This window comes from Hyperolius riggenbachi, chromosome 3 (assembly GCF_040937935.1).
Source record: "Hyperolius riggenbachi isolate aHypRig1 chromosome 3, aHypRig1.pri, whole genome shotgun sequence".
NCBI classification, from domain to species: Eukaryota; Metazoa; Chordata; class Amphibia; order Anura; family Hyperoliidae; genus Hyperolius; species Hyperolius riggenbachi.
This window is the reverse complement of record NC_090648.1, coordinates 40,308,574-40,335,070: the sequence shown is the minus strand read 5'-3', so window position 1 is coordinate 40,335,070 and position 26,497 is coordinate 40,308,574. Positions and strand designations below refer to the sequence as shown.

General features: G+C 47.1%; 1 protein-coding gene across 5 annotated transcripts in view; it reads right to left on the bottom strand.

Annotated features, from left to right (window-relative positions):
- Positions 1 to 26,497, bottom strand: part of LOC137560929 (CXADR-like membrane protein) — a 141,116-nt gene that overhangs the window by 27,305 nt on the left and 87,314 nt on the right. For 4 of the 5 annotated variants that reach the window (XM_068272112.1, XM_068272114.1, XM_068272115.1 and 1 more), the window contains exon 4: positions 14,731 to 15,102. The exons of the other annotated variant lie outside the window; for it this stretch is intronic. In XM_068272112.1, the coding sequence (XP_068128213.1) occupies positions 14,731 to 15,102 (372 nt within the window). The remainder of the gene's footprint in view (positions 1 to 14,730; positions 15,103 to 26,497) is intronic. 5 annotated transcript variants of the gene reach the window in all.

Sequence of the window (26,497 nt, the reverse complement as noted above, 5' to 3'; positions counted from 1 at the left end):
TTTTTTAGAACCTCAATAAGTTGATTTAAACCAGATAGACATGGCCTACATTATAAGTGATGATATTGAGGTAGACATTGATTCTGCTTTTCAAGCAGAAAATTCCAATTCAGAACAGGCAATGTCCAGAAAAGAAGACGTAAATGAGGACCTGGTTCCACTTTTCAGGGAACATAAGCGATTGACCCTCAAATCATTACGACGACGTTGGAATATAGCCACATTAAATTCATACATTAAAGCACGTGTAGTTTCGTGGGGCATAAGGGAGCGTATAGTCCCGGCTGAACATCTAAGAACAGAGAGATTCATGGCAGTTTGGAAGGAGGGATGCATTGAAAGGGGATTGAAAATTATGAAGATGATAGTTGAGGAGGAAACTTTACAAAATGAGGAGTTGAAATTAGAGATTGAAACAAGTAGATCAAAATTAGAACCTTTTAGTGAGTATAAAGAATTTGATAAGTTAAATCACCAGTTAAAAGTAGAAGTGGAAAAGAATCAAAAAAAGATCAAAAAGGACAAACAGATAAAATTTCAGGAGGATGTAGCGAGTTAGAAACAGGGGCAATTCTTTGAATGTGATCGAGGTAGACCTAGAAATCGATCTATGAGTAGACGCCGATCTAGAGACCCAAGTGCCAATTCGGGGGGGGTCCCGGGGAGGGGACAATCCAGATAAAACACAGGTCATTTTTTTAGATCAGGAAGTAGACATAGAAAACGAGGAAGAAGAGGAAGAGGAAGGAGAGGCAGAAGTGAAGGAAAAGGTGAAAGGGATACTGAGACAGGACTCACAGAAGGTGACAGGGAAGCAGAGGAAGGAAATAATAGAAAAGAGAGTACAACCAATCCGGAAACAGAACAAATAGAGTCCAATAATGTTATGAATCTCACGTCTTATGACTTCGGCCCTGATGTATATTCCCTGTTATCACATGGGCTAACGTTTGCACCCACCAGCAAGGGTGATCCCTTTCAGGTCTATAAAGACCTTTGCTTTTTCCTGAGACGTGTTCAGCTTTCCCTCACCTACGGCAAAGACAAGTCTGATATGGAACCCTGTGATGAACCACCACAGATACTTGGTAGTCTGCAAGATAGAGATGCTCTGATAGCTCTGGAGAGCCTTAAAGATGAAGGGGGCTCTTTTGTGTCAAATTTAGATGTTTCAGATGAATTACTCAATCCCCTACCAGTTAGTGTACGAACTAAATCAAAATATATGCCACAATTGACGCATCGTTTGTCTACATTCAAGGAATTGGTGTGTAGAGATTTTGCTGGATTGCAGTGGACACCACGTAATCATAATAAGAATTTAATATCTGGGGAGGAGCAGGCCCTTAAGTATCTTGGGAGTTTGTCTGATGTAACAATTAAGCCAAGTGATAAGGGCGGAAATGTCGTATTGCTGCCCACTGCATTTTATGTGGAGGAATGCATGCGACTTTTAAGCGATGAAAACACATATCTGAGGTTGAGGTCTGATCCGTTCCCCATGATCAAATCCAGGGTGAACCAGTTGCTGGACGAGGGCTACGGCCAGGGGGTTGTGTCAGAAAAAGAGCATGATTATTGCTGGGTTGATACTTACCGTATACCTGTATTTTACACAAAACCTAAGATTCATAAAAATCCCACACACCCCCCTGGCCGACCAATTGTGTCCGGAAATGATGGACCTCTGGAGAAATTGGGGAGGTTTCTGGATCTGAAGCTTAAAGATATGGTTGAGAGGTTGCCATCATATGTAAAGGACACTGGCGATGCCCTGCGGGTTTTGGATACAGTTGAGGTAGGTGGGAGTGACCTCATTGCCAGTGTGGACGTGGAGTCGCTCTACACCTCAATCCCTAACGATGTCGGGATAGCAGCCGTGTCCTTTTTTCTAAATGAACATTTCCCTGAATCAAGGCAGCATAATCAGTTCATTTGTGACGCTCTCGATTTGGTGCTGAGCCTAAACTGCTTTTCATTTGATGGTCGGTTCTACCGCCAGATCAGGGGCACTTCGATGGGGGCGTCCTGCACCCCAGCTTATGCCTGTCTCCATCTAGGACTCTGGGAGCGGCGGGACGTTTACCCCTTGGACCTCTTCCAGAGGCACGTTCTGCTCTGGCTGAGGTTCATTGACGATGTGCTCCTGGTCTGGCGGGGTACTGAGTCTCAGTTGGCAAACTTCGTGGAAAAATTACAGTGCAATTCACGGAATATACGTTTGACCTACCAATATGACAAAGATGCCTTGTCCTTTCTAGATCTAATGGTTAGAAAGCAAAATGGTAAGATAGTGACATCTACCTTCCGCAAACCAACAGCTGGGAATACATTGTTGCATTATTCTAGCTTTCACCTCCCTTCACAGAAAAAAGCCATTCCCAAGGGTCAGTTCACAAGAATTAAACGCAACTGCTCCCTAAATGAGGATTATCTCAGAGAAGCTAGTGAATTAAAGGCTCGATTTAGGGATCGAGGATATCCTGGTCGTTTAGTGGATGAGGCTGAAGAGATAGTTGCTGGTAAAGAGAGAGAATCCTTGATTGATGTCAAGAAAGAAAGGAAAAAGGGTTTCCTCAAAGATAATGAAGTAATAAGATTTGTATCTGATTTTGGCCCTTATTGGTACGATCTGCAAAAATCGTTCCAAAAGCACTGGCATGTCCTAATGTTGGATACTGAAATAAAAAAGCGAGTTGGAGACAGACCGTTCATGACAGCTCGTAGAGCAAGGAACTTAAAAGACCATCTGGTGAGGTCTGAGTTTCACTCTACCCAGCCTGGAACCTGGTTGGACAGATACCCCAAAAGAGAGGGGATGTTCCCTTGTGGATCCTGTGTGAATTGTAAATTTGTTGAGAGAAGTAAAAACTTCACAAACTATGATGGTACGGTGTCTTTTGAGATAAGAGATAGTATAAATTGTAATTCTACACGGGTAATTTATGCCATAAAATGCCCTTGCAACCTCCTATACATAGGAAAGACTAAGAATCGTTTAAGTAAGCGTATTGGCGATCATGTGGGAAATATTCGCAATGGAGATATGGATAGCCCCCTGGGGAAACACTTTAGAGACTATTATGATGGTAAACCAGACGGACTCACGTTTAAGGGCATTATTAAACAACATGTACCCTTTCGAGGTGGTGATATTGAGAAGGAGCTATACAAGATTGAGCAAACTTGGATTTACCGTCTTGGAACACTGGCACCTAGAGGACTCAACACAGATTTGAATCTGGTATATTTCCTTTAATCAGAAAATGTCTCCTTTTATTATTCTTTATTATATATTCCTTTCTTTTTAAAAAAGAAGGTAAAATAAAGATAAAACAATACAAAGTTGCTTTATGCAATCCCACTATCTGGTATCTCAACTGAGGAAAATAAGAGTTCCGTTATATGAGTAAAAATGACATGTTCCTCTTTTGTGTAGCCTCACCCGCTGCCCTTCATGATAAGAGATTGTATATCCACGGGTAACCATGGTGATTTCAAGCCAGAGGCGGAGTGATGACGTTGCAGCATAAGAGGAGGAACAGCCAGACTTTTAATCACTCGCTACCTTGACAAAGCCCCGTGGGCGGGGCGAAACGCGTCGGTAGGCGTGGCTACCGCCGGAGTGCTCGCGCTGGCTCACCAGGAGGAAACGCCGGCACGCTGAGCCATACTCTGACAACTAAGCTGGGATCCCACTGTGGTACATGATCCAACAAGCGTCTGGAGGCGGAAGCGCACAGCGCGGCTGAATAGGCGTCCAAGACCCAGTGCACTGCAGGTCACGTAGTCATGTGAGCTGGAGCTCACCATCAAATTGCGCAAGTATAGAGGCCTTGGCCACAACTTTGCTAAGTGACACATGCTCCGACTTCTTAAGTGACCTCGACCATATGGGAACTGTAACGTTTACATGCCAGTTGCTGTTTGCTCATCAATGCCCATTGAATGAATACCAGCGTTTCAAGGAACCGCTTTGAGGATTCAGGAATCCCAGCATGCAGAACCGGTTCAAATAGAATAACATCTCACAGCGTGCGGTGTTTTTGGTGGTGGTAGAGGGCCTCTGTCACGGACGGTTGCGGGGCCGCAGGCGCGTCCTGGAACCGCCTGTGAAGAAAAAGCGATCGCACTCGATTCCCTGCATCGATTACGCTTCAAATCGATACAATCTGGGTTGAGTGTGTAGGGGCAGCTGAAGTCCTTTTCTTAGCAGAGAGAGAGCACCATCCTACAGGCTGGATGGCTCTTTTGATATGCTAATGAGCCTGGGCTCAGAGAGTCCCTGGCTTCAAGCTGTGCTGATGGCCCATCCATCAGGTATAAGGCGACAAACACCATGACAGAACCAATCTAGAGTGAGGAAACTCAGACACTCCGACTCCTTTTCCCAGCAGGGAGCCGACATGTGGCTTGCTGCTGCCAACTTCAAAGAGCCTTTGCCTGGGAATGACCTGGTATAAATCCCAGGGGTCTCTCATATTCCATAAACTGCTATATGTATCATATTTTCTGTGTTGCCAGGCTGGCAGACCCTCTAAACTAACAGAGCAGGCTTGACCCTATCTGGCGCTGGTTCTGAAGGAATTTCAGACCATCCTGAGGGAAAGACTGCCAGTTAGGCAGCTCGGAAGTGCCCTGCTGATACCACAAGGGTCCCACCCCTCATGTTTGGTATCAGGCTGCTGGGTACATCGAGGCAGACCTGAAAATATTAATAAATCTGCCCTGACCTGTACGGTTCTGTGAGATAGAGCCCATATATGGTTAAGGCATGATTTCTGGCCCCCAGGACAAGGGGAGGACTCATCTCATGTTCTAAGGGGGGGTGTGGGCCCACCCTCACTCCCTCCTACTGAATCAGGGGCATAAGAATGGCAGAGGAGCCAAACTCAGTGTCCTCCACACTGAAACATCTGGAACTCATCAGGTGCCAGCTTGAGGATATGCTGGCATCCACCTGGTCTGAACTCTGAACTCAGATTGAAACCCAGAACTCTGATTTTCCCACAAAAAGGACATCTTTCCAGGAACTAAGTATTTTTCTCCCTTCTTTTATTTTTTTATACTGGCTATTACTGTTTTAATAATTGTGATTTTAATAATTGTCTGTATATATTAATTATTTATATTGCGTGAATAAACGACTTTCTCCAAGTCATTCACTGTCTGCTACCCTGCTTATCAGCACACACAGAACTGATCCCGGGTCTCTGAAGATACGCTACTGTTTGTTTGTTGTTGGCTAGACAGAATACCGTGTGTTTAACCGTTTTATTCGCAGGACTAGTCAGTCAGTTAGTGGGCTCCACGGTCCCATGGTAACCGCGGTGGTGGCAGTTTACTCTGAACCAGTGGGTGACGTTGTAATTACCCGTGTCTCACAGGCTCCCTTCTGAGTTGTCTGCGGCTAATTCTTAACGGTTCCTGCGCATTGACTGCGACCAGAGTTCGCACGATCCGCGCGCTGGCACCGTTTAGAAGGCTAAGTGCGGTCAGCCACTAGGGCTCCTGTGACAGTGTTAGGCAGCGGTTGGGACCTGTGTTGTGCTGAAAGTATCTGCGATAGCGCTAGCGCTATCGAGAAACGAACTAATTCGTTGGTGTAGCTGGAAGGCAATATATTTTTTATATATACAGAGAGACTGTGTAGCCAGTACCCCTCCCCAAAAGTTTTATTTTATTTGGCATGGAAATGTCCGGGAACTACCAGAACATGTGCCTGTCGGACCTGCAAAATCTTTGCCAAACGAGAGGCATTGACGTCGGCCGCAGGAAACAACAGGACCTGATAGCAGACTTGTCCAGATGGGATACCCAGCAACTGCGGGAGCCGGGAGTGACCGCTGAGGTGGATACCAGCCCATCTGACAATCGAGGGGAACCAGAGGCTGAAGATCCTAGGCGTACAGAGGTTGAGCATCCTGCGGGCCCTGTTGCAACAGTTACGCCAGAGACTGTCAGTATGGACCCCAATCCCAGAGTTTCTAAAAGTACTCGCCTGGAACCGGCCAGTACTGGACTGTCCGTTTGTACTGATCCGCAAATGCAGCAGGCATTACAAAAGCTGATGGACACTGACCTGGACAAGTACCTGCAGTACATGCGTGAGGAGCGCCAATCTGCAGAAGCGCGGACAGAGCGCCAAATGCGGGAGGAACGGGAGCGGCAAGCTGCTGCTGCTGCTGCTGCTGAACGCCACGCGGAGAGGGATGCCGCTGAGCGAGAACGGGAGCGCCAACGACAGCATGAGCTAAACATGGCAAAAGTGCAACTGGCCAGCTGGAGTTCACCGCCCAGTCTCCCTGCTGAAGGAGCTGCAGCACCCGTAAGTGCAAAATTTAAATGTGCTAATATTGAGAAAGACACAGACATTGACTTGTTTTTGCGGTCTTTTGAAAAAGCATGCCGTCAGTATCGTTTGTCCCAAGACCAGTGGGCCAGACATCTGACACCTTTGCTGCGCTACAAAGCGCTTGATGCCTTCGCAGAATTGCCTGCGGAGAAGGATAATGATTATGCTGCTATAAAAGACGCTATCATTACTAAGTACCAGCTGACGCCAGAAGCCTATCGGAAAAAGTTCAGGGCCTGGCAGAAAAAGTCTTCTGATTCGTACCGAGATGTGGTCAGCAGCTTGCTCACCACACTCCGCCAGTGGACACTAGGCCTCACCAAAGGGTCTTATGATGTCCTGGAGGACTTGATAGTCCTCGAACAATTTCTGAACATTTGCCCTGCTGATGTACGACAGTTTGTGTTAGAACGCAGGCCGGCTTCAGCCACTGTCGCTGCAGACCTTGCTGAGACTTTTGCAACTACCCGGGTGGCTGATACCCGCAGAACTGTCCCATCCAGCTGGAGAGGAGGTCAGTCCAATACCTCGGCAGACTCTCCTGCCCCTGTGAGCCGTCCGCCACAGAGGCCACCCAGTGCAGCTGCTGCACCCAGGCCTGCAGCGCCTGGAGAGGTCACCTGTCACTACTGCCGCCAGCCCGGACACATGAAATTCGACTGTCCGGAGCGGAGACAGACACCACCCGCACCTGGATCATCTGCATCACCTGTACCTCACCCACAGCAGAGGCAACCCGCCAGCGAACCACAGCCTGGATCATCAGATTTTGTCCTGTTTGCCCGCGGAAAAGAAATCCGCGACCGAACCGACCAGCAGCAACTTGTTAGAGTGAACGGCAAAGTTGTCACCGGATTCCGAGACACCGGAGCTGACATCACGTTAGTTCACTCACAGCTTGTGCCAAAGGAGAGCATCAGCTCCAGCCGATCCCTTGCCCTTACTGGAGTAGAGGGCACCCTTTTTCACATAGCCCACGCGACAGTGAAGCTGGATTGGGGAGTGGGAGGAATCCAAGAAAGGGTTGTTGGGGTTATGAAGGATCTTTCAGTCCCTGTGTTGCTGGGGACTGATTTGGGCAAGCTTGTGTCCTACTATGAACCTGCCACGACCGCCTTGTCGCTCACGGGAGGAGACGGACTCTCCACCCACCACCAGGTACTTTATACACTTGGGGGAGCACCAGGGGGAGGTGGGTTGAATGTGCCCAGTTCAAGGGTACCAGGTTCAATAGTGCCTGCTTCAAAGGCACCTGAGTTTGATGTACAGACTGTCTGTTGTGATGATGCTGTAACTGTACCTGAGTTTACTGTACAACCTGTCTGTAATGAAAAAATGTCTATACCTGTCAATGTCATTACTGCATGCAATGATGATTTGAGTAATGTCCGTCTGTGCCATTCTGACAGTGTACCTGTGCTAGCAGTACCGCGCAGCTGCACTGCTCAGAACCCGAGCTCAGAACAGGTGGAGGGGGTTCCGGCCTCCTCCCCCTCCTCTGACCGCAGGGATGAGACCTTTCAGCCGCTGGCCTCGTGTGACATGAGCCAGTTGGCTGAAACTGACAGCGCCGTATTCTCAGCCGCACTACAACGTGACCCAAGCCTGGAGGTGCTCAGGCAGCAAGCCGCTGAGCCCCTCGCAGACGGGGCCGCTTTCAAGGTGTACTGGGAAGGTGGGAGACTGTACAGTGAGTCTGTACAGCCCCCTACAGGTAGATCCCACGCGAATACCAAATGGCTTGTGGTCCCGAGTGCGTTCAGGGGACATGTGCTGAAATCCGCACATGGTACTCCTCTGACAGGGCACTCGGGTGTCCGCAAGACACTTGCCGGTATTCGGAACCAGTTTTATTGGCCCCGGATGAACAGGGATGTAGCAAACTACTGCAGGGCATGTGCCGTCTGTCAGGAGCTGGGAAGGTCCAGGGATTCCCGCGGGGTTCCCTTAGGTCCACAGCCACTTAGCAGGGTAACCCTGCGTGGGCTGGCTGTTGACCTAACCAACCCACTGCCCGTTGTCAGCAGTCCCGGCAGACACCACGTCCGACTGCAGTGGCGCAAACGCCCTGTCCAGAACGGTCCATGTCGGGTCAACCCTGAGGGTAGCAGACTGCGACCGGTCCAGGGGAACCGAGCCACAGGCTCCAATAGGTTTTCCCGCCGTACCGGCAACTCGAGGCCCGTCAGCCAGGTTAGCGGCGCCGCCACACATCTTGCTGATGCATGTCTATCTGCCTTCTCCCCAGGGAGGGCTGTCACGGACGGTTGCGGGGCCGCAGGCGCGTCCTGGAACCGCCCGTGAAGAAAAAGCGATCGCACTCGATTCCCTGCATCAATTACGCTTCAAATCGATACAATCTGGGTTGAGTGTGTAGGGGCAGCTGAAGTCCTTTTCTTAGCAGAGAGAGAGCACCATCCTACAGGCTGGATGGCTCTTTTGATATGCTAATGAGCCTGGGCCCAGAGAGTCCCTGGCTTCAAGCTGTGCTGATGGCCCATCCATCAGGTATAAGGCGACAAACACCATGACAGAACCAATCTAGAGTGAGGAAACTCAGACACTCCGACTCCTTTTCCCAGCAGGGAGCCGACATGTGGCTTGCTGCTGCCAACTTCAAAGAGCCTTTGCCTGGGAATGACCTGGTATAAATCCCAGGGGTCTCTCATATTCCATAAACTGCTATATGTATCATATTTTCTGTGTTGCCAGGCTGGCAGACCCTCCAAACTAACAGAGCAGGCTTGACCCTATCTGGCGCTGGTTCTGAAGGAATTTCAGACCATCCTGAGGGAAAGACTGCCAGTTAGGCAGCTCGGAAGTGCCCTGCTGATACCACAAGGGTCCCACCCCTCATGTTTGGTATCAGGCTGCTGGGTACATCGAGGCAGACCTGAAAATATTAATAAATCTGCCCTGACCTGTACGGTTCTGTGAGATAGAGCCCATATATGGTTAAGGCATGATTTCTGGCCCCCAGGACAAGGGGAGGACTCATCTCATGTTCTAAGGGGGGGTGTGGGCCCGCCCTCACTCCCTCCTACTGAAGCAGGGGCATAAGAATGGCAGAGGAGCCAAACTCAGTGTCCTCCACACTAAAACATCTGGAACTCATCAGGTGCCAGCTTGAGGATATGCTGGCATCCACCTGGTCTGAACTCTGAACTCAGATTGAAACCCAGAACTCTGATTTTCCCACAAAAAGGACATCTTTCCAGGAACTAAGTATTTTTCTCCCTTCTTTTATTTTTTTATACTGGCTATTACTGTTTTAATAATTGTGATTTTAATAATTGTCTGTATATATTAATTATTTATATTGCGTGAATAAACAACTTTCTCCAAGTCATTCACTGTCCGCTACCCTGCTTATCAGCACACACAGAACTGATCCCGGGTCTCTGAAGATACGCTACTGTTTGTTTGTTGTTGGCTAGACAGAATACCGTGTGTTTAACCGTTTTATTCGCAGGACTAGTCAGTCAGTTAGTGGGCTCCACGGTCCCATGGTAACCGCGGTGGTGGCAGTTTACTCTGAACCAGTGGGTGACGTAATTACCCGTGTCTCACAGGCTCCCATCTGAGTTGTCTGCGGCTAATTCTTAACGGTTCCTGCGCATTGACTGCGACCAGAGTTCGCACGATCCGCGCGCTGGCACCGTTTAGAAGGCTAAGTGCGGTCAGCCACTAGGGCTCCTGTGACAGCCTCATTGACCTAACTCAGTGCGCTGCTTTCTGCGTAGGCTGAGGCTGGGCGATCGCGCTGCACAGATGAGTAGGTCTGGCCCCATTTAATGCTTTAAGCGCTCCTGGCCAGGTAGTACATTTTAATTGTGTTGGTTTTAAAATGTCAGTATCACAGCAAGATGCAGCCAAGGCTATCAATAAAATTATTATATGTGCATGAGACAGCGGAGTGGTTTTTGTGTTGTGCATGGGGTTGGAGGGACACAATGCTGCCGCTGCTGCACAATGAGCTGCAGGGATAATATGCTGCAGTACAGTAAGATTGCTGCAGGGGCAATATGCCAAAAAGTTATTATGCTGTTGTGTATCTTGTGTATGTTGGGTAAGAGCAGAGAGGACGATCTGAGTTCAGGTCCGCTTTAATAACTGCTATTATGCTGTTGTATATCTTTAGAGCAGAGAGGGTTCAGGTCCCCTTTCACTTACCCCCTCTATAGCCACCCCTTCTCATCCTTCGCTCCTCAGTGTTCCCCATCTGGCCCCCTCCTTGCTGCTTTTCTCTGCCTCCCCCCTCCGCTCAAGTAGTTAGTGCAGGGCTACAAAAAAATGGCCGACGATGTCCGCAAATACGGACGTCGGTGGCCAATTTCTTGAAGTCCTGCTTTAGTAGACTGAGCGGAGTACAGAGGCAATCTGACCAGCGCAGAGGAGGCAAAGCGGGGAGACACGGCAACACATTCCCGGTGGTGCTGCGACACATGAATGTGTCACTGTATTGGGGAAGGGGGGGGGGGGAGGTCCTGACTCCTGTGTGAGAATGGGGTTCAGGTTTAGCTTTAGTTAAATATAGGTAATATTTTTCTAACAAATATTACCACTGTACATAGTAGACTATCAGTAAATATTATTGGTATTCTGCTATTGGCTATTGCCCAGTGCCCATATATTTTCCGCCACCTTGTTTCTGCTATTTGTTTCTCGAGAAGACCAAGAGCCTTTGAGAAGGACACATTTGGTGGTGTTGCTGTGTGTTTTGTCTCTACTAACTTCTGCCTGCTGAGCATAGAGGGAACAGAAAACGATTCCCATCAAGGCTGTTTTGCATGATGGTGCTCTTTCTGAGGTTTATCCACTTTTTTTGTGGATAAGCCTTTGAAGAAGCATCGCCGTGCGAAACGGCCTTCATGCTGCCTGTACGCACCTGCACTAGGGATGGTCGGAACTGGCTGCCGATTTCCAATTCTGCGGAAATTCTAATTTCCAACTTTTCATTTTTCCGATTTTCTGTCTTCCAAATTTCTGTTTTTCAGATTTCCTTTTTTCCAAATTTCTGTTTTTCCGATTTTTTGAGGAGTGTTTTATTTGTCAGTTTTTGCATCAGAGAATTCAAAAATAAAAAAAAAATGGAAATTGGAAAAAACGGAAATCAGTCTTGTGATTGCTCTAAAATTCTAATTTTCCAGAAAAATTCTGCATTTTCTGATTGGTCCACAGAGTTCTGTGATTGGGCTAAAATTGCAGAGTTGCGATAAATCGGATTTCCCCAGAATTCCAATTTCAGTTTCCGAATTTCGATTGAAAATTCGGATTTCCAATTGGAAATTTCAATTGCGCGGAATCCGAATGAGCATCCTTACCCTGCACCCATTGCCTTTCACCTCACCTGATGGTACGACTATCTCTGCTTCGTGCAGACTAGCAGCACAAGTACGTACTATTGAACATAAGTCCTTTGCTGATTAAATTTGCATATTGCACTGCAGTGCTGGACTCTGGCTGGCTGCGCACATAGCAGAAACGCTAACATTGCGTAAAACGCTGCGTTTTTGAAGCTAATGGAAGTCTATGGGACGCAGGAAAAAACGCATATGAATTTTATATGCCTTTTTAAGCTAGCATTTTTAACCACTTCAGCCCACAGGGTTGTTCATTTTTTGCATCTGAACAACTTTCACCTCCCATTCATTTGCCAATAACTTTATCACTACTCATCACAATGAATTGATCTATATCTTGTTTTTTCTGCCACCAATTAGCATAAGTTGGGGACGGGGCACCTTGAAAGCTACTGGGCCGCCATGAGCCTCTGGTGCAGGGTTTCATTTAAGCATAGTTTTATCAAGAAAAATAAAAAGTGGCCACACAATCCGCACATGCCTTAGAGGTCATAAGGTGAGTCTTAGCGATCTAAGGTTAGAGGCAGTCATATAGGGACCAGGGTATAGCCGGGAGGGGAGCATATATAAATAAGCAAAGCACAAGGAAAAAGATGGTGACCTTAGACTCACCCACATGACCCGTCTGAAGTGGGTGAAGCAGGAGCAGAAGAGCGAGGAGATCTGGAATCTCTGCGTGGCGCCACCTTAGTCCAACCTAGTTCCGGAGGGGGAATCTTCTCCATTTGGGGTTGCAAAACTGGCGGTGGAATTTTGTTTTGTAAGCCCAGCTGCATCAGGATGTCGGCGATGTCATCTGGATTGTTGAGGGAAAGCTGCTGCCCATTGTGCAAGATCATTAGTTTAAAGGGGAAGCCCCACCGGTACCTTATTTTATGGCAAATCAAGGTGGAAGTGAGTGGTTTCATATCCTTATGGCTCTTCAACGTGGTTGGAGAGAGGACTGGGAAGAGTTGGATCCGGGCTCCTTTGTATAATATCTCGGGGATATCTCTTGAGGCTAGCAGGATAGTTTCTTTGGAGCTGTAATAATGCAACCGAGTGATGATGTCCCTGGGCGGGGTGCCATCTTCAGGTAGGGTACGGAGAGTTCTGTGAGCTCTATCCATCCCTAAGTCTTCTTCCTGGAGAGAAGGAGCGATTGTGAGAAACAGATCCGTAAGGTTAGAGTGTATATCTTTCACAGACTCAGGTACCCCTCGGATTTGAAGGTTACATCTCCTATCTCGGTTTTCGCTGTCTTCCCTGGCCTCCATCAGAGCAGTTACCTCTGCCTTTAGTGCAGTCACCTCTGTATCTGTCTGTTTACAGTGTGCTTTTACCCCATCCGGCCTCTAGCTCGTGAATTCTGTCTCCCAGTGAGGAGATCTCAGATCTTATCTCCCGGACCATCTCCAAATTCGTCACATTGATGAGTTTCTCTAAGTTAGAGAATAGCTGGTTAAGGTCCGCTTTGGTCACCATACCTTTTGGCAGGGTCTAGTGGTGAGGGGTTTGCAGGCCTTCTTTATGCGCGCCAGCGCCATCTTGGGAGGCCACAGCTTTGCTTTTGCAGTTAAAAATCTCTGCAATCTGCGCCTCAGAGTCCGCAGTCTGCTTCTTGGGACCCATGGCTGAGCTGTCCGATGACTGAGGGTCTGGGAGAGATGCTTTAGAGCGGGTCTGTAGGGGAAAAGGGTGCTATCGAGGCTAAATTAGCCAGAGCTCAGAAGCTATGCGTCTGCCTCGTTCAGGGTCTAAGTGCCGCCCTGTATTTCCACTTCTTATTGATTTGCTTAAATGGAAATATAAAAACGCATGGAAAATGCATACAAAAAACGCATTGTGCGTTTTGTATCTGAAAACAACAAACGCATTAAAACAAATGCAAAACACTTGAAAAGCGCATCACAAACACACCAAAAATGCACAAAAAACGCACACAACATTAACATAAAACATGACATAAAATGCAGCATTTCACACTATGTTATATGTGCTCCCAGCCTCTTGCTCTTTTTGATCACATGACAATTCTTGCACCTCCTGAGCATGCAGAGCCCAGGAAGTACTCTGCTGGTGTCTTTGCAAGTTGTGCGGATCAAGGAACACATTTCCCTAATCTACATGCGCCAAAGTTCACTTAAGTCAGTAGGATTGTCATTGAGGTGCAAATACATTTGAGATGATTGAGAATTATGCTAATTATTATGATACAAAATTATGCTAATTACTATGAAAATCTATTGTAAAATGGACTAATCATATCGTGCATTTTACTGGTTCAATTTCAGGCTGCATAGATTTGTAGTAACATGTGCATAATTCTGCACCAACTTAGAATTATTTGCTTATTTCAAGTAGAAAGTTGGCACAAAAATGTTGTACTAAACGTCTTTTAGACATCCGCGGCACAGGAATATTGGGAAACAAAAACGCTTATAGACATCCACGGCACTTGGATGCAAAAACACAAAACACATACTGTATGTTGTTGCAGCACTATGAGGCCGGATTTATACCTGGCTAGAGTGTTGTAGTGGGATGCTCCGCCCCCTCGCATTGCACCGCCAAACATGTGATTCATATGACCCCACGGCAGAGTGTGCCGACAGGGTCATATGAATAGCGCCACCCCCCTCACGCTTCATGCACGGCCCTTCACACCTTTGCTGCCCCTCACCCAATCACAGATTCACTGTTGGACAGGAAGTATGTCACTGGGACTGCCGGTTTCCTCACCATCAACAGATTTAAAAATTTTGCATCGGTCATTGACCTCGAATCTTACTGTTGCCGCTGCATCACCGCGGAAGTCGCACGGTAATGAGCTAATGACTTTTCGGCGGAAGCTCCAGGTGCAATGCGGTTAGTGTACTGGGCCCCATACACTTACTTTGCTGTTGCAGAAAGGGTAACGCAATACAAAAATAGTTCCCATGTTGAAACGGGGCCTCAAGGTTTTTAATTACTGTATATACAAAATGTATAAAGAATAAAAGAAATTAAGAATACTGCATTGGTTGCCCTTACCTTGTACTGTCAGTCTGGTGATTCCTCCATACTGAATTTTATCTTCATATTTGTTAGATTCAGCACAACATTTGAGCACCACAATGCAGTGAAAGGAGGAGTTATCTGCCATCTGCACCCCTCTTATAATAAGGTTGGTAGTCCCTGTTATGGTTGTTCTCTCTGTGTAATTGGGATGAACCATTTCCTGGTGGGGGTGGTAGGCATATGGTCCGGTCACATTGCCCACTCTCCAGTACACACTGACCCGCATGATGTCACTCTCTGCATATGAGTTATCCACGGTATAGGAGCAGTTCAGGGTTACAGAACCTCCTTCCTGAACTCTTATTTCATCAGGGGGTTTGTGAGAATGTAAGCTGGATGAGTGGTCTGGAAAATAAAGTATTTCATACGGTTACTTCAAATATTCAATGAGTGATAAAGTAATTTACGGCTGTCTCTTTAAAGGTAAAAAAAAAAAATCCATCTATTGTAAACGGAAATTTAATTAATCAAATTGTCCCTCCCTTGAAAGTGTCAGTCTTTTAGCCCTTCAACAAAGGGACTACAGAATTACTACAGAAGAAATGGAAACAATTTCAAAACATGTTTTTTAAAGAGAACCCGAGACGAAGCACCCTCATGTACTTTACCATATATATCAATGGGAACATGACAGTAAACACCTACCCTGCTCTCTGTTTCATTCTTCTCTGCTAAATCTGCCTGTTATCAGCCCTGATAAGAATCCCCGACTGAACATTCAGTCTAGCTTTGTGCCGAATGATTATAGCTGAGTCAGTCTTCTGTGAGGTATTTTCAAGCTCAAGCCTGCCCCCTTGAGGCTCTGCTTTCCTGCTGTGAGGATAAATAGCTATAATCATTCCGGGGCAAAGCTAGACCGAATGTTCAGTCGGGGATTCTTATCAGGCAGATTTAGCAGAGAAGAATAAAACAAAGAGCAGGGTAGGTGTTTACTGTTATGTTCCCAATGATATATATGGTAAAATACATGAGGGTGCTTCATCTCTGGTTCCCTTTAAGCAGTGATCGCCACACTTTGGAACTAGTTTACTATCAGTATGAGTAATACGCAGGGGCGTTTCTAGGGTCCTTGGAGATCGGGGGCACCTGTGGGCACCAGGCGGGGAGTTATATGGGCGTGGCCATGCGGTGAGTGGGCGTGGCCATGGGTGGGGCCAAATGTACATGAACTTAGCAGCGGTGTAAGCTACAGATAACGGGCCTGCCCATCGAAATATTGGATGGAGCCCCCTGTCCTTTATTTGGATAATTTACAATCAGTATAGGCATAGATCAAAGATGTATACGCACATACAATTTTGATTGGTCAATTACTGACCCCCAATTTTACCACCCCCGTGCAGTAAGTGGGCCAACAGACAATGAATTTTATGAACAGAGCTAAAATTGGCTAATCAAAATTGTATGTGTGTACCAGGCTTTACAGCTAATACTGTACATACTGAAAGTAGCAGGGATCAACATACAATATAGCTGGTTTACAATCAGTAAAGGCACAGAGTAACACCTTACACTGTACACACTGGAGGTAAATCAGCACACAGTGCAGCAACTAGAGAACAGCGTATACTGTACATACTGTAGGCAGCAGAATTCAGCACACTGCAGCTAGCGTGCCAAAAATATGAGGATCACGTTGTGCGGCGTGCTTATCGTGCCGCACCGAAAAATGGGTGGGCCATGGACCAGAATATAGGTGTGGTAATGGGTGGAGACAAATTTACATGAACCTAGCAATGGTGGGACATTAGATTATGACAGTGGTGGCGAATCTTTTGGAGGCCGAGTGCCCAAACTGCAACTCAAAAGTCACTTATCTATCGCAAAGTGGCAACCGCAATTTAAACTAAATACTGTACAATCGTTTTAACTCATACATGAACATTATGGAAAATCCAAGTTGAAAATAAACTGTGAAGATAAACAATTTCATCCATCCTACTCCTGAAAAATGTATTCAATTTTTTAGAACCTCCCAGTTTTATTTTCTGTTTTAAAAAGCTAAAAAAGTAGGTTTAATGCTATTGTCTCATATGATAAGGATTCAGCTTTTCCCATAGTCTCGCAGTTAGCAATCATGTGACCCCCAACAAGACAAATTCAGCAATCATGAGGCCCCCAACAAATCATGAGGCCCCCAACAAGACAAATTCAGCAATCATGAGGCCTCCAACAAATCATGAGGCCCCCAACAAGAAATTCAGCAATCATGAGGCCCCCAACAAATCATGAGGCCCCCAACAATACAAATTCAGCAATCTTGAGGCCCCCAACAAATCATAAGGCTCCCAACAAGACAAATTCAGCAGTCATGAGGCACATAAATAGACAGCATTTCACATAAATAGGCAGAATCCCCCCTTAATATGGTAGCCCCCACGTTAGGTAGTGAGTGACAGGGACCCCCAGGTTAGCTAGTGAGTGACAGGCGCCTCCAGTTAGGTAGTGAGTGACAGGGACCCCGATAGTGAGTGACAGGGAGCCCCTTTAGGTAGTGAGTGAGTGCCAGGGAGCCCCTTCAGGTAGTGAGTGAGTGCCAGGGAGCCCCTTCAGGCAGTGAGTGAGTGCCAGGGAGCCCCTTTAGGCAGTGAGTGAGTGCCAGGGAGCCCCTTTAGGCAGTGAGTGAGTGCCAGGGAGCCACTTTAGGCAGTGAGTGAGTGCCAGGGAGCCACTTTAGGCAGTGAGTGAGTGCCAGGGAGCCCCTTTAGGCAGTGAGTGAGTGCCAGGGAGCCCCTTTAGGCAGTGAGTGAGTGCTAGGGAGCCCCTTCAGGCAGTGAGTGAGTGCCAGGGAGCCCCTTCAGGCAGTGAGTGAGTGCCAGGGAGCCCCTTCAGGCAGTGAGTGAGTGCCAGGGAGGCCCTTCAGGCAGTGAGTGAGTGCCAGGGAGGCCCTTCAGGCAGTGAGTGAGTGCCAGGGAGGCCCTTTAGGGAGTGAGTGAGTGACAGGGAGGACCTTCAGGTAGTGAGTGAGTGCCAGGGAGCCCCTTTAGGGAGTGAGTGAGTGACAGGGAGGACCTTTAGGTAGTGAGTGAGTGAGTGACAGGGAGGCCCTTTAGGGAGTGAATGAGTGAGTGACAGGGAGGCCCTTTAGGGAGTGAGTGAGTGACAGGAAGGGCCTTTAGGGAGTGAGTGAGTGACAGGGAGGCCCTTTAGGGAGTGAGTGAGTGCCAGGGAGCCCCTTTAGGGAGTGAGTGAGTGCCAGGGGGAGCCCCTTTAGGGAGTGAGTGAGTGCCAGGGGGAGCCCCTTTAGGGAGTGAGTGCCAGGGAGCCCCTTTAGGGAGTGAGTGAGTGCCAGGGAGCCCCTTTAGGGAGTGAGTGAGTGCCAGGGAGCCCCTTTAGGGAGTGAGTGAGTGCCAGGGAGCCCCTTTAGGGAGTGAGTGAGTGCCAGGGAGCCCCTTTGGGGAGTGAGTGAGTGCCAGGGGGAGCCCCTTTAGGGAGTGAGTGCCAAGGAGCCCCTTTAGGGAGTGAGTGAGTGACAGGGGAGCCGCTTTAGGGAGTGAGTGAGTGCCAGGGGAGCCGCTTTAGGGAGTGAGTGAGTGCCAAGGAGCCCCTTTAGGGAGTGAGTGCCAGGGAGCCCCTTTAGGGAGTGAGTGAGTGCCAGGGAGCCCCTTTAGGGAGTGAGTGCCAGGGAGCCCCTTTAGGGAGTGAGTGAGTGACAGGGAGGCCCCCCCGCCGCCGCTGCTCCCCCCACCCCTCTTACCTTGTAGCAGACCTCAGGATCAGCGGCGACCCGACCAGTAAGAGCGGGCGCTGGACGCACCCGCTCGATATGCGGAAGTGATGTCACTTCCGCATATCAGTGCGGGCGCTGGTTCCTAGCGCCCGCACGATTGGTCGCCGGCTCGCCGCCTGATCCTGAGGTCTGAGTGACGCGGCGGCGGCGGCGGCTGGAGGGAGCCGCTGTCAGAGGGGGCCGGGCGGAGATCCGTGGCACCCCAGGATAGATTGGGGGCACGTGCCCCCCCCCCAAAACAGGGCTAGCGACGCCCCTGGCAATACATAGCAGCTTATATCGGGGCACTCATACTGGGGTTAAAATGCTTGTATTGTAAAGAAGGGTAAATACATAACACAGGTTTACTGCATTATTGATCAAAACCCCACTGTAGGCACACTTAATTATAATTACACAAATACCACCAGGGCTGGCCTTGGCTTTCACAATGCCCTGAGCTAAACTAGACTTCAGTGACACCCCCCACCCACACAGGAATTTCAACTGCCCCAGCTGCCACAGGAATTTTAACTGCCCCAGCCACCACAGATTGCATCACAGCTACTGAGATTACTGTGTTCTCGGTAATGCAAATATCTAGGTAGTAAGGTATGCCCCTAGATATTAGTATTAGATAGTAAAATGTGCCCCAGTAGTATTAGGTAGTCTCTCCGAGTATAGGTAGCCAAAAGTGCCTGCTACAAGGTCATGAAAAGGACACCCGAGTTTTCATTTCGGCTGCTAGGTTTTTGATTCGGCTACAAAAGGGCACCCCTTTGTAGGCCATATTTTTGCTTCGGTTACAAGGTTTTCAGCTGCAAGGTTTTTGATTCTGCCACAGAAGGGTGTCCCTTTGTAGCCCATATTTTATTCAGCTACAAGGTTTTCGGCTGCAAGGTTTTTGATTCTGCTACAAAAGGGTGCCCTTTTATAGCCGAGATTTTTGTTTTGGGGGTGCAGGGGGGGATTAGGGTTAGGCACCACTAGGGGAGGGTTTTATGTGAGAGTAGGGAGAAGTTAGGTCATAGTAATCACCAAGGGGGGTTTTAGGGTTAGGCACCGCCAGCGGGGTCTTAGGATTGAGGAGGGGAGGCGACTGAAGTGAATAATGATGAGAAGATGCACTCACAAGGGGAAGGGGGTGTCAGGAGTAGAGATGGCTCGAACCTCCGATTTTTTGAACGCGAACTTCCTCAAAAGTTGGTGTTTGCATGAACGTTGCGAACCGCAATCGACTTCAATGGGCAGACGAACTTCCAAAACTACAAACACTGTTTCTGGCCACGAAAGTGATGGAAAAGATGTTTCAAGGGGTCTAACATCTGGAGGGGGTTAGTGACTACAAGAGGATTTTTTTTTTTTTCAAAAAGACCTTATACTTTTTGAGAAAATCAATGCATGTGGGAAATGTTTCAACCGCTGCCGACTTGAACAGTTAATAGCAAAGCCCCCTTAAATGCCAGAAACACCATGCATGGGAATGTTAAGAAGAACAGTGGGAACAAAAGAAAAAAAACATTTTTCAAAAAGACCTTATACTTTTTGAGAAAATCGATTTTAAAAGTTCAAAGAACGTATACATTTAAATGCCGGTCAATGACAGATCGTGGGAAATAATTCCCGCCAACTTTAGCAGTTAATAGCAAAGGCCCCTTACATCCTAGCAACACCAAATTTGCAGGATATGTTAAAAAGATAGTGGAAAACAATATTTTACAAAAAAACAATTAAAACATTTTTTTTTAATTAAATTTTTTTGTTATTTCTGAGTGTGGGAAATTTCCCCAAAATATGACGTGGGGTCCCCCTACCGAGCTCTCTGTAACCCCTTGTCCCCCATGCAGGCTGGGATAGCCAGAATGCGGAGCCCCGGCTGCTTGGGGCTTCGCACCCTGAGCTATACCAGCACGCATGGTCCATGGTATGGGGGGCTCCGGAGGAAAAGGGCGGCCAAGCCTTCCCCTCTCCCCCCAAACCCTTGTCCAATCCATGGACAAGGGGCTCTTCCCCACCTCCGGTGCCCCAGGAGGAGGTGGGTGTGACAACTCCCTGGGGGGTTTCATGGTGGCATCTGGGAGTTCCCTTTAAGAAGGGGACCCCAGATGCCCACCCCCCTCCCAGGAGAAATGAGTATAGGGGTACAAAGTACCCCTTACCCATTTTCACAAAGGGTTAAATGAAATAAAAACACAACGACGAAAAAAGGCCTTTAACCTCCTTAGCGGTAACCCCGTGCTGGACACTGGGTAAGCCGCCGGAGGGTGCCGCTCAGGCCCTGCTGGGCCGATTTACCTAATTTTTTTTTGCTACACGCAGCTAGCACTTTGCTAGCTGCGTGTGCATAACGATCGCCACACGCCGATTCGCCGCTATCCGCCGCGCAGTCCCCCCCCAGACCCCTTGCGCTGCCAGGCCAATCAGTGCCAGGCAGCGCTGAGGGGTGGATAGGAGCACCCGATCGGTGACGTCATCGTGATCGTCACCATGGCGACGGGGAAGCCCATACAGGGAATCCCATTCAGAACGGGATTCCCTGCAGGGTAAAAGTGCCGGCGGCGATTGGAGGGGTGGGAGGGATAGCGAAGGGAGGGGGGAAGCATGTAGCTAGCGCTAGGCTAGCTACATGCTTTAAAAAAAAAAAATTAAAAAAAAAGTGCCCCCTGATGGATTTATTGTACCGCCAGGGAGGTTAATGTTCTTAATTAACCAGAAATACTTACCCTTACCTTTAAACAAAAGTTTCCACGCCAATATCCTCGGAAATGTCCCACGCCATTATCCTCTCATCTTGCAATCTTCTTCCATTAAGTTGATTGAAGATCTCCCCCGCCCCCCACATAGCAGAGAATGCGTCTGTATAGGACGCATAGGTGGCGGCTCCCGCTGTCCTCCCCGCCTCCTCACCTCTCACCCTCACCTAGCTCATCCATGGGTGCACCGGGTGCCAGCCTAGGTGAGGGTGACAAGTGAAGGCAGGTGGGGAGAGACAGCGGGAGCCGCCAGCTATGCGTCCAGACAGGACTCATTCTAAGCTATACTAACCGGTTCATGAATGATCCGGTTCTTTTTAATGAATTGAATCGAATGAATCGGTACAGAGCCACAAGGACGGTGGTGTTTCTGGAATTTAAGGGGGCTATGCTATTAACCGTTAAAGTTAAAGACAATTTTCACCATGCATTAAAGCCGCAGTGCGCCCCCCCCCCCCCCCAAAAAAAAAAAAAAAAACACCCTCAGACTCAGTATAGGTAGGTAGCCAGGTATAGGTGAACCCAGTGTAGGATCTCATGTGTAGGTACCCTCAATATAGGTAGCCAAGCATAGGCGCCCCCAATATAGGAAGTCAGGTGTAGGTCTCCCCCCATAGGTAGCCAGGTGTCAGTGCCTCCAGTATAGATAGTCAGGTGTTGGTGCCCTCAGTATAGGTAGCCAGGAGTAGATGCCCTCCCTCAGTTAGATAGCCATCTCTAGGTGCCCCCTTAGAAGCCGGCGCCCTGAGCGACCGCTCGGGTTGCTCAGGTCAAAGGCCGGCTATGGTTATAGAGCCTCGCAATGTTTTTTTTTTTGTGTGTTTAGCATAGTTACAATTCCCCTGCTTATCTCTGGAATAGAGATTTTCTTAGAGCTGAGAAATGTGATTAGTTGGTAGCATGTAAAGGAGAAGGGTTTGATTTGAGAGTTTGAATAGAGCTCATTTAAGGTCGGGATCCCAGAATCCTTTACTTCATGTAACGATCGGTGTAACACAGAGAGGATCTGATTACCGGTGATCTGCAGAATCACTGGGAATACAGATATATACCCGATTATTGATGATCTGCAGTATCACCGATAATCAGATATACTTTCTAACCTCTGGACACCTGAGTAGAGTACGAGTGTTTGGTGCAACAGTAATGTAGTGAGGGTTGCACCACAAGAGCAGGTACAAGGCAGTATAGAGTACTGTGCAAGTACAAATTCCTTCCGAAGGCCTAGACTCTCCCGAGGGAGGAGTCAGGCTGAGCGTAGGAAGGACAGAGTGTGAGTGCCACCAATGAGGTAGTGGCACTAACAGATCTGGGAACTGCCTCTAACAGTAAGGTCAGTTCTCGAGGTCGGGTAAGCCAGGTCGTTAACACACAGACAGATCAGGTACAAAATCAGGAGACAGATGCAGAGTAAACAGACAAGCAGGGTTCGGCAACAGAGTATCAGAATAACAAGGTACAGGATCAGAGTTCAGAAGAATAGTCAGGCAAGCAGAAGGTCATAACAGATAATCACAATTCCTAGTCTAAGGTGTGAGATCCTTAGCCGTCAACACCTAGGAAACTGTCTAAATAATTACAGCTAATGTCACAGAACGGACAGGGTCTGAGTGCTACCACGTAGTGATCACAACGCCAGACACCGGAAGAATGACCAGGCTCCAGTATATATACACCAGCGCCTCCCCCAAGTGCTGGACCAATGAGGAGTGAAGCAAATGTCAGCTGACCAGCTTGGTCAGCTGAACCTCTTTTGGCTGCCATATAAACTCTGCCTCTCTGCGCGCACGAGCGTCATTCTAAATCTTGGTGGACTATGAGTCCCAGCCACACCAACACTGTCTTGCAATGTGTCCGCTGACCCGTGCGCGGGGCTGGTCGCACCGCCAACGGCACAGGCGGCGGCCTCCCCGCGCTGGGTCAGACTGTTAGCAACAGACCCATGCACGCTAACGGTTTCTCCGTGTTCCACCATGCCATGCGCGGAAAGAGCCGCCTCATGCTGACTTAAAGCAGCGGCTCTTCCGCGTTTCTTCACACTTCAGCAATATTAATGCCTTGAATTAGGATTTACATTGTGGATATGTAAATTTTGGGTTTTCCGTAAATTTTGTTGTGTGGTGGGTGTTTGAGGTAGTACTCCCATGCTAGTGACATGCATTGAATTGATAAAAAGTTTGTTTTAGGCGGTTTATGTCCTAGAGAGCACATCTCTTAGTTTATTTTTAAGCAGCCTACCTTCAGATATCCATTTATTTTTTCCCTTCAGAATTTCCCCACCAAGAATTAACAGGCTCTAAATTACATGCATAGTAATAAGCTTTTATATCAGGAAGACCAATCCCACCCGATTTTCTTTGGTAGGGTTAAAATGGAGTGTGATATGCGAGATTACTTCCCATCCCAAATAAAGTTACTTATAATTTTTTGGAAGTCTTTGAAGTACGTATGTTTAATGGGTATTGAGATTGTGCGAAATAGGTAGAGAGTTTTTGGTAACAAAAACATTTTAAAGGCTGTTAATTTGCCTGACCATGAAAGATAAAATTTTCTGCGAGACGAACATTATTTTTTCTACATTTTCCAATAAAGGTATAAAGTTGTATTGAAATAGATCAGATGCTTTAGTTGTCAATTGTATACCAAGGTATTGTATAGCCAAGTCTTCCCATGGAAATGTAAACAATTTTTGGATAGAGATTTTAACCAGGGCTGCTCAAATCCGACCCGGGAGACTTGCTATCCGGATTTCTCCCAGGAAAGCTGTATGTGTGTGTGTGGGGGCAGGGGGGGGGGTCAATCTTACCATAATGACGTCTTCTTCGGGTCCATACGCGTCGCCTCCGACGATGCGTTCCAAGCGCCGCATGCGCGGGTCACGTAACTACAAACACTTCCTCCTTCCGGGTTGAAGGAGGAAGTGTTTGTAGTCATGTGACCGGCGCATGCGGCACTTGGAACGCATGGTGGGAGGCGACACGTACAGACCCAAAGAAGACGTCATTCTGGTAAGATTGACCCCCCCCCCCCGCTCCCCCCGCACAGCTTTCCTGGGAGATATCCGGATAGCAACTATCCGGATGTCTCCCGGGTCCCATTTGAGCAGCCCTGATTTTAACATCTTGGGGTAAGTTGAGGCCAAGTACATAGGATTTATGCTGGTTAAGTTTGTAGTAAGATGCATTGGAAAATTCTTGTAGTTCCTTAGTGAGGTGCGTCAGGGATTATAAGGGGTTTGTAAGTATTAAAGCCACATCATCTGCAAATAGGCTGATGGTGTGTTGCTTATCGCCAATTGAAATACCCTGAATATTTGGGGACAGTCAAATTCTTTGTGCTAAGGTTTCCATGAGTAGTACAAATAAGATTGGTAAGAGAGGGCAGCCTTGTCTTGTACCATTGGTTATACTAAAATGGTTTGATAGGAAGCCTGCGGCATTTACTCTTGCAGATGGATTGTTGTAGAGTGCCATTATAGCCATCAATATGTGGCCTTGTAGGCCAAATTTAGTTAGAGTTGCTCTCAAAAAAAACCCCAATATACTCTGTCGAACGCCTTCTCAGCATCCAGTGTAAGGAGCAGAGAAGGCGTTCAACAGAGTTCAATGTGTCGTAGAATGTTCATCATGCGTCTGGTGCCATCAGGTGCTTGTCTTCCCTTAGTGAAACCTACTTGGTCGGTTCTCAATAATACAGGGGTGATTTCCATAATAAAGGGGTGATTTCCATAAGGCAACCTGCTTTTATTTTTGCGTATAGTTTAATGTCAGTGTTAAGTAATGATATTGGCCGAAGTTGGATGTGCATGGGTGGTACTTGTCTGGTTTAGGGATTACTGATATGGTGGCTTCCAAGTATTCGTTGGGGATAGTGGTACCTAGCATAAATGAATTAAATAGTTTAGTTAAGGTTGGGGTTAGTTCCTTAGAGAATAGTGTGTGATATTCATTAACCTATTTTGGTTCCTGGACGTAGAAACTACGTCCAGGAACCATGCGTGCTCCTGCGGCCGATCGCGCGTGCTCTCAGCCCGCGGTTCGTTAGCCAGGCAATCAGTGAATCGGGCTATGGTGCCCGATCACTGATTCCTCTCCCCCACTGAAAAAGCGACAGCTTCTATCGGGAAGCTTCGCTTTTTCTGGCTGTTGCGTCCCCCATGTGTTTCTCTAAGCGTATGTTACGCTTAGAGTGACGTCATGTAAACAAACTCATGGCCGCCATCTTGTGGCCAAAAAGTAAAACTACAACTAAAAGTAAAAAAACTAAAACTCAACACACATTTACATTATAAAACTATTGTTTACATCCCACCCTCCCAAAAATACCCAAATAAAATGTTTAATATAAAAAAAAAACCATTACAATAAAAAAAAAATGTAAATATTTACCTAAGGGTCTAATCTTTTTAATATCAATGTAAAGATGAAATATTTCTATATATTTTTTTTTATTTTAACCACTTCACCACTGAGGGGTTTTACCCCTTGAACACCAGAGCAATTTTCACCTTTCAGCGCTACTTCCATTCATTCGTCTATAACTTTATTATTACTTATCCCAATGAAATGAACTATATCTTGTTTTATTCGCCACCAATTAGGCTTTCTTTAGGTGGGACATTATGCCAAGAATTATTTTATTCTAAATGTGTTTTAATGGGAAAATAGGAAAAAATGTGGGAAAAAATTATTATTTTTCAGTTTTCGGCCATTATAGTTTTTAAATAAAGCATGCTACTGTAATTAAAACCCATGAAATGTATTTACCCATTTGTCCCGGTTATAAAACCGTTTACATTATGTCCCTATCACAATGTTTGGCGACAATATTTTATTTGGAAATAAGGTGCATTTTTTTCAGTTTTGCATCCATCCCTAATTACAAGCCCATAGTTTATAAAGTAACAGTGTTATACCCTCTAAATATTTAAAAAGTTCAGTCCCTAAGGTAACTATTTATGTTTTTTTTTTATTGTATTTTTTTTTTTAATTACACAAAAAAAAATAAAAAAAAATTGGGGAGTGTGGGAGGTAATGAGTTAATTTATTGTGTAAATGTAATGTTTGTATATGTAAAATGCTTTTAGGGTGTAGTTTACTATTTGGCCACAAGATGGCCACAGTGTGTTTGTTTACATGCGACCTGTAAGCGTCCTTCCGGACGCTTACAGGAAGCAGTAGGAGGCTGGGAGAATCACTATGATCGCGCTATTTCTAATAGAAGCAGCGCGATCATTGCGGGGGCTTAGATCAACGAACGGGAATGGATTTTCCCGTTC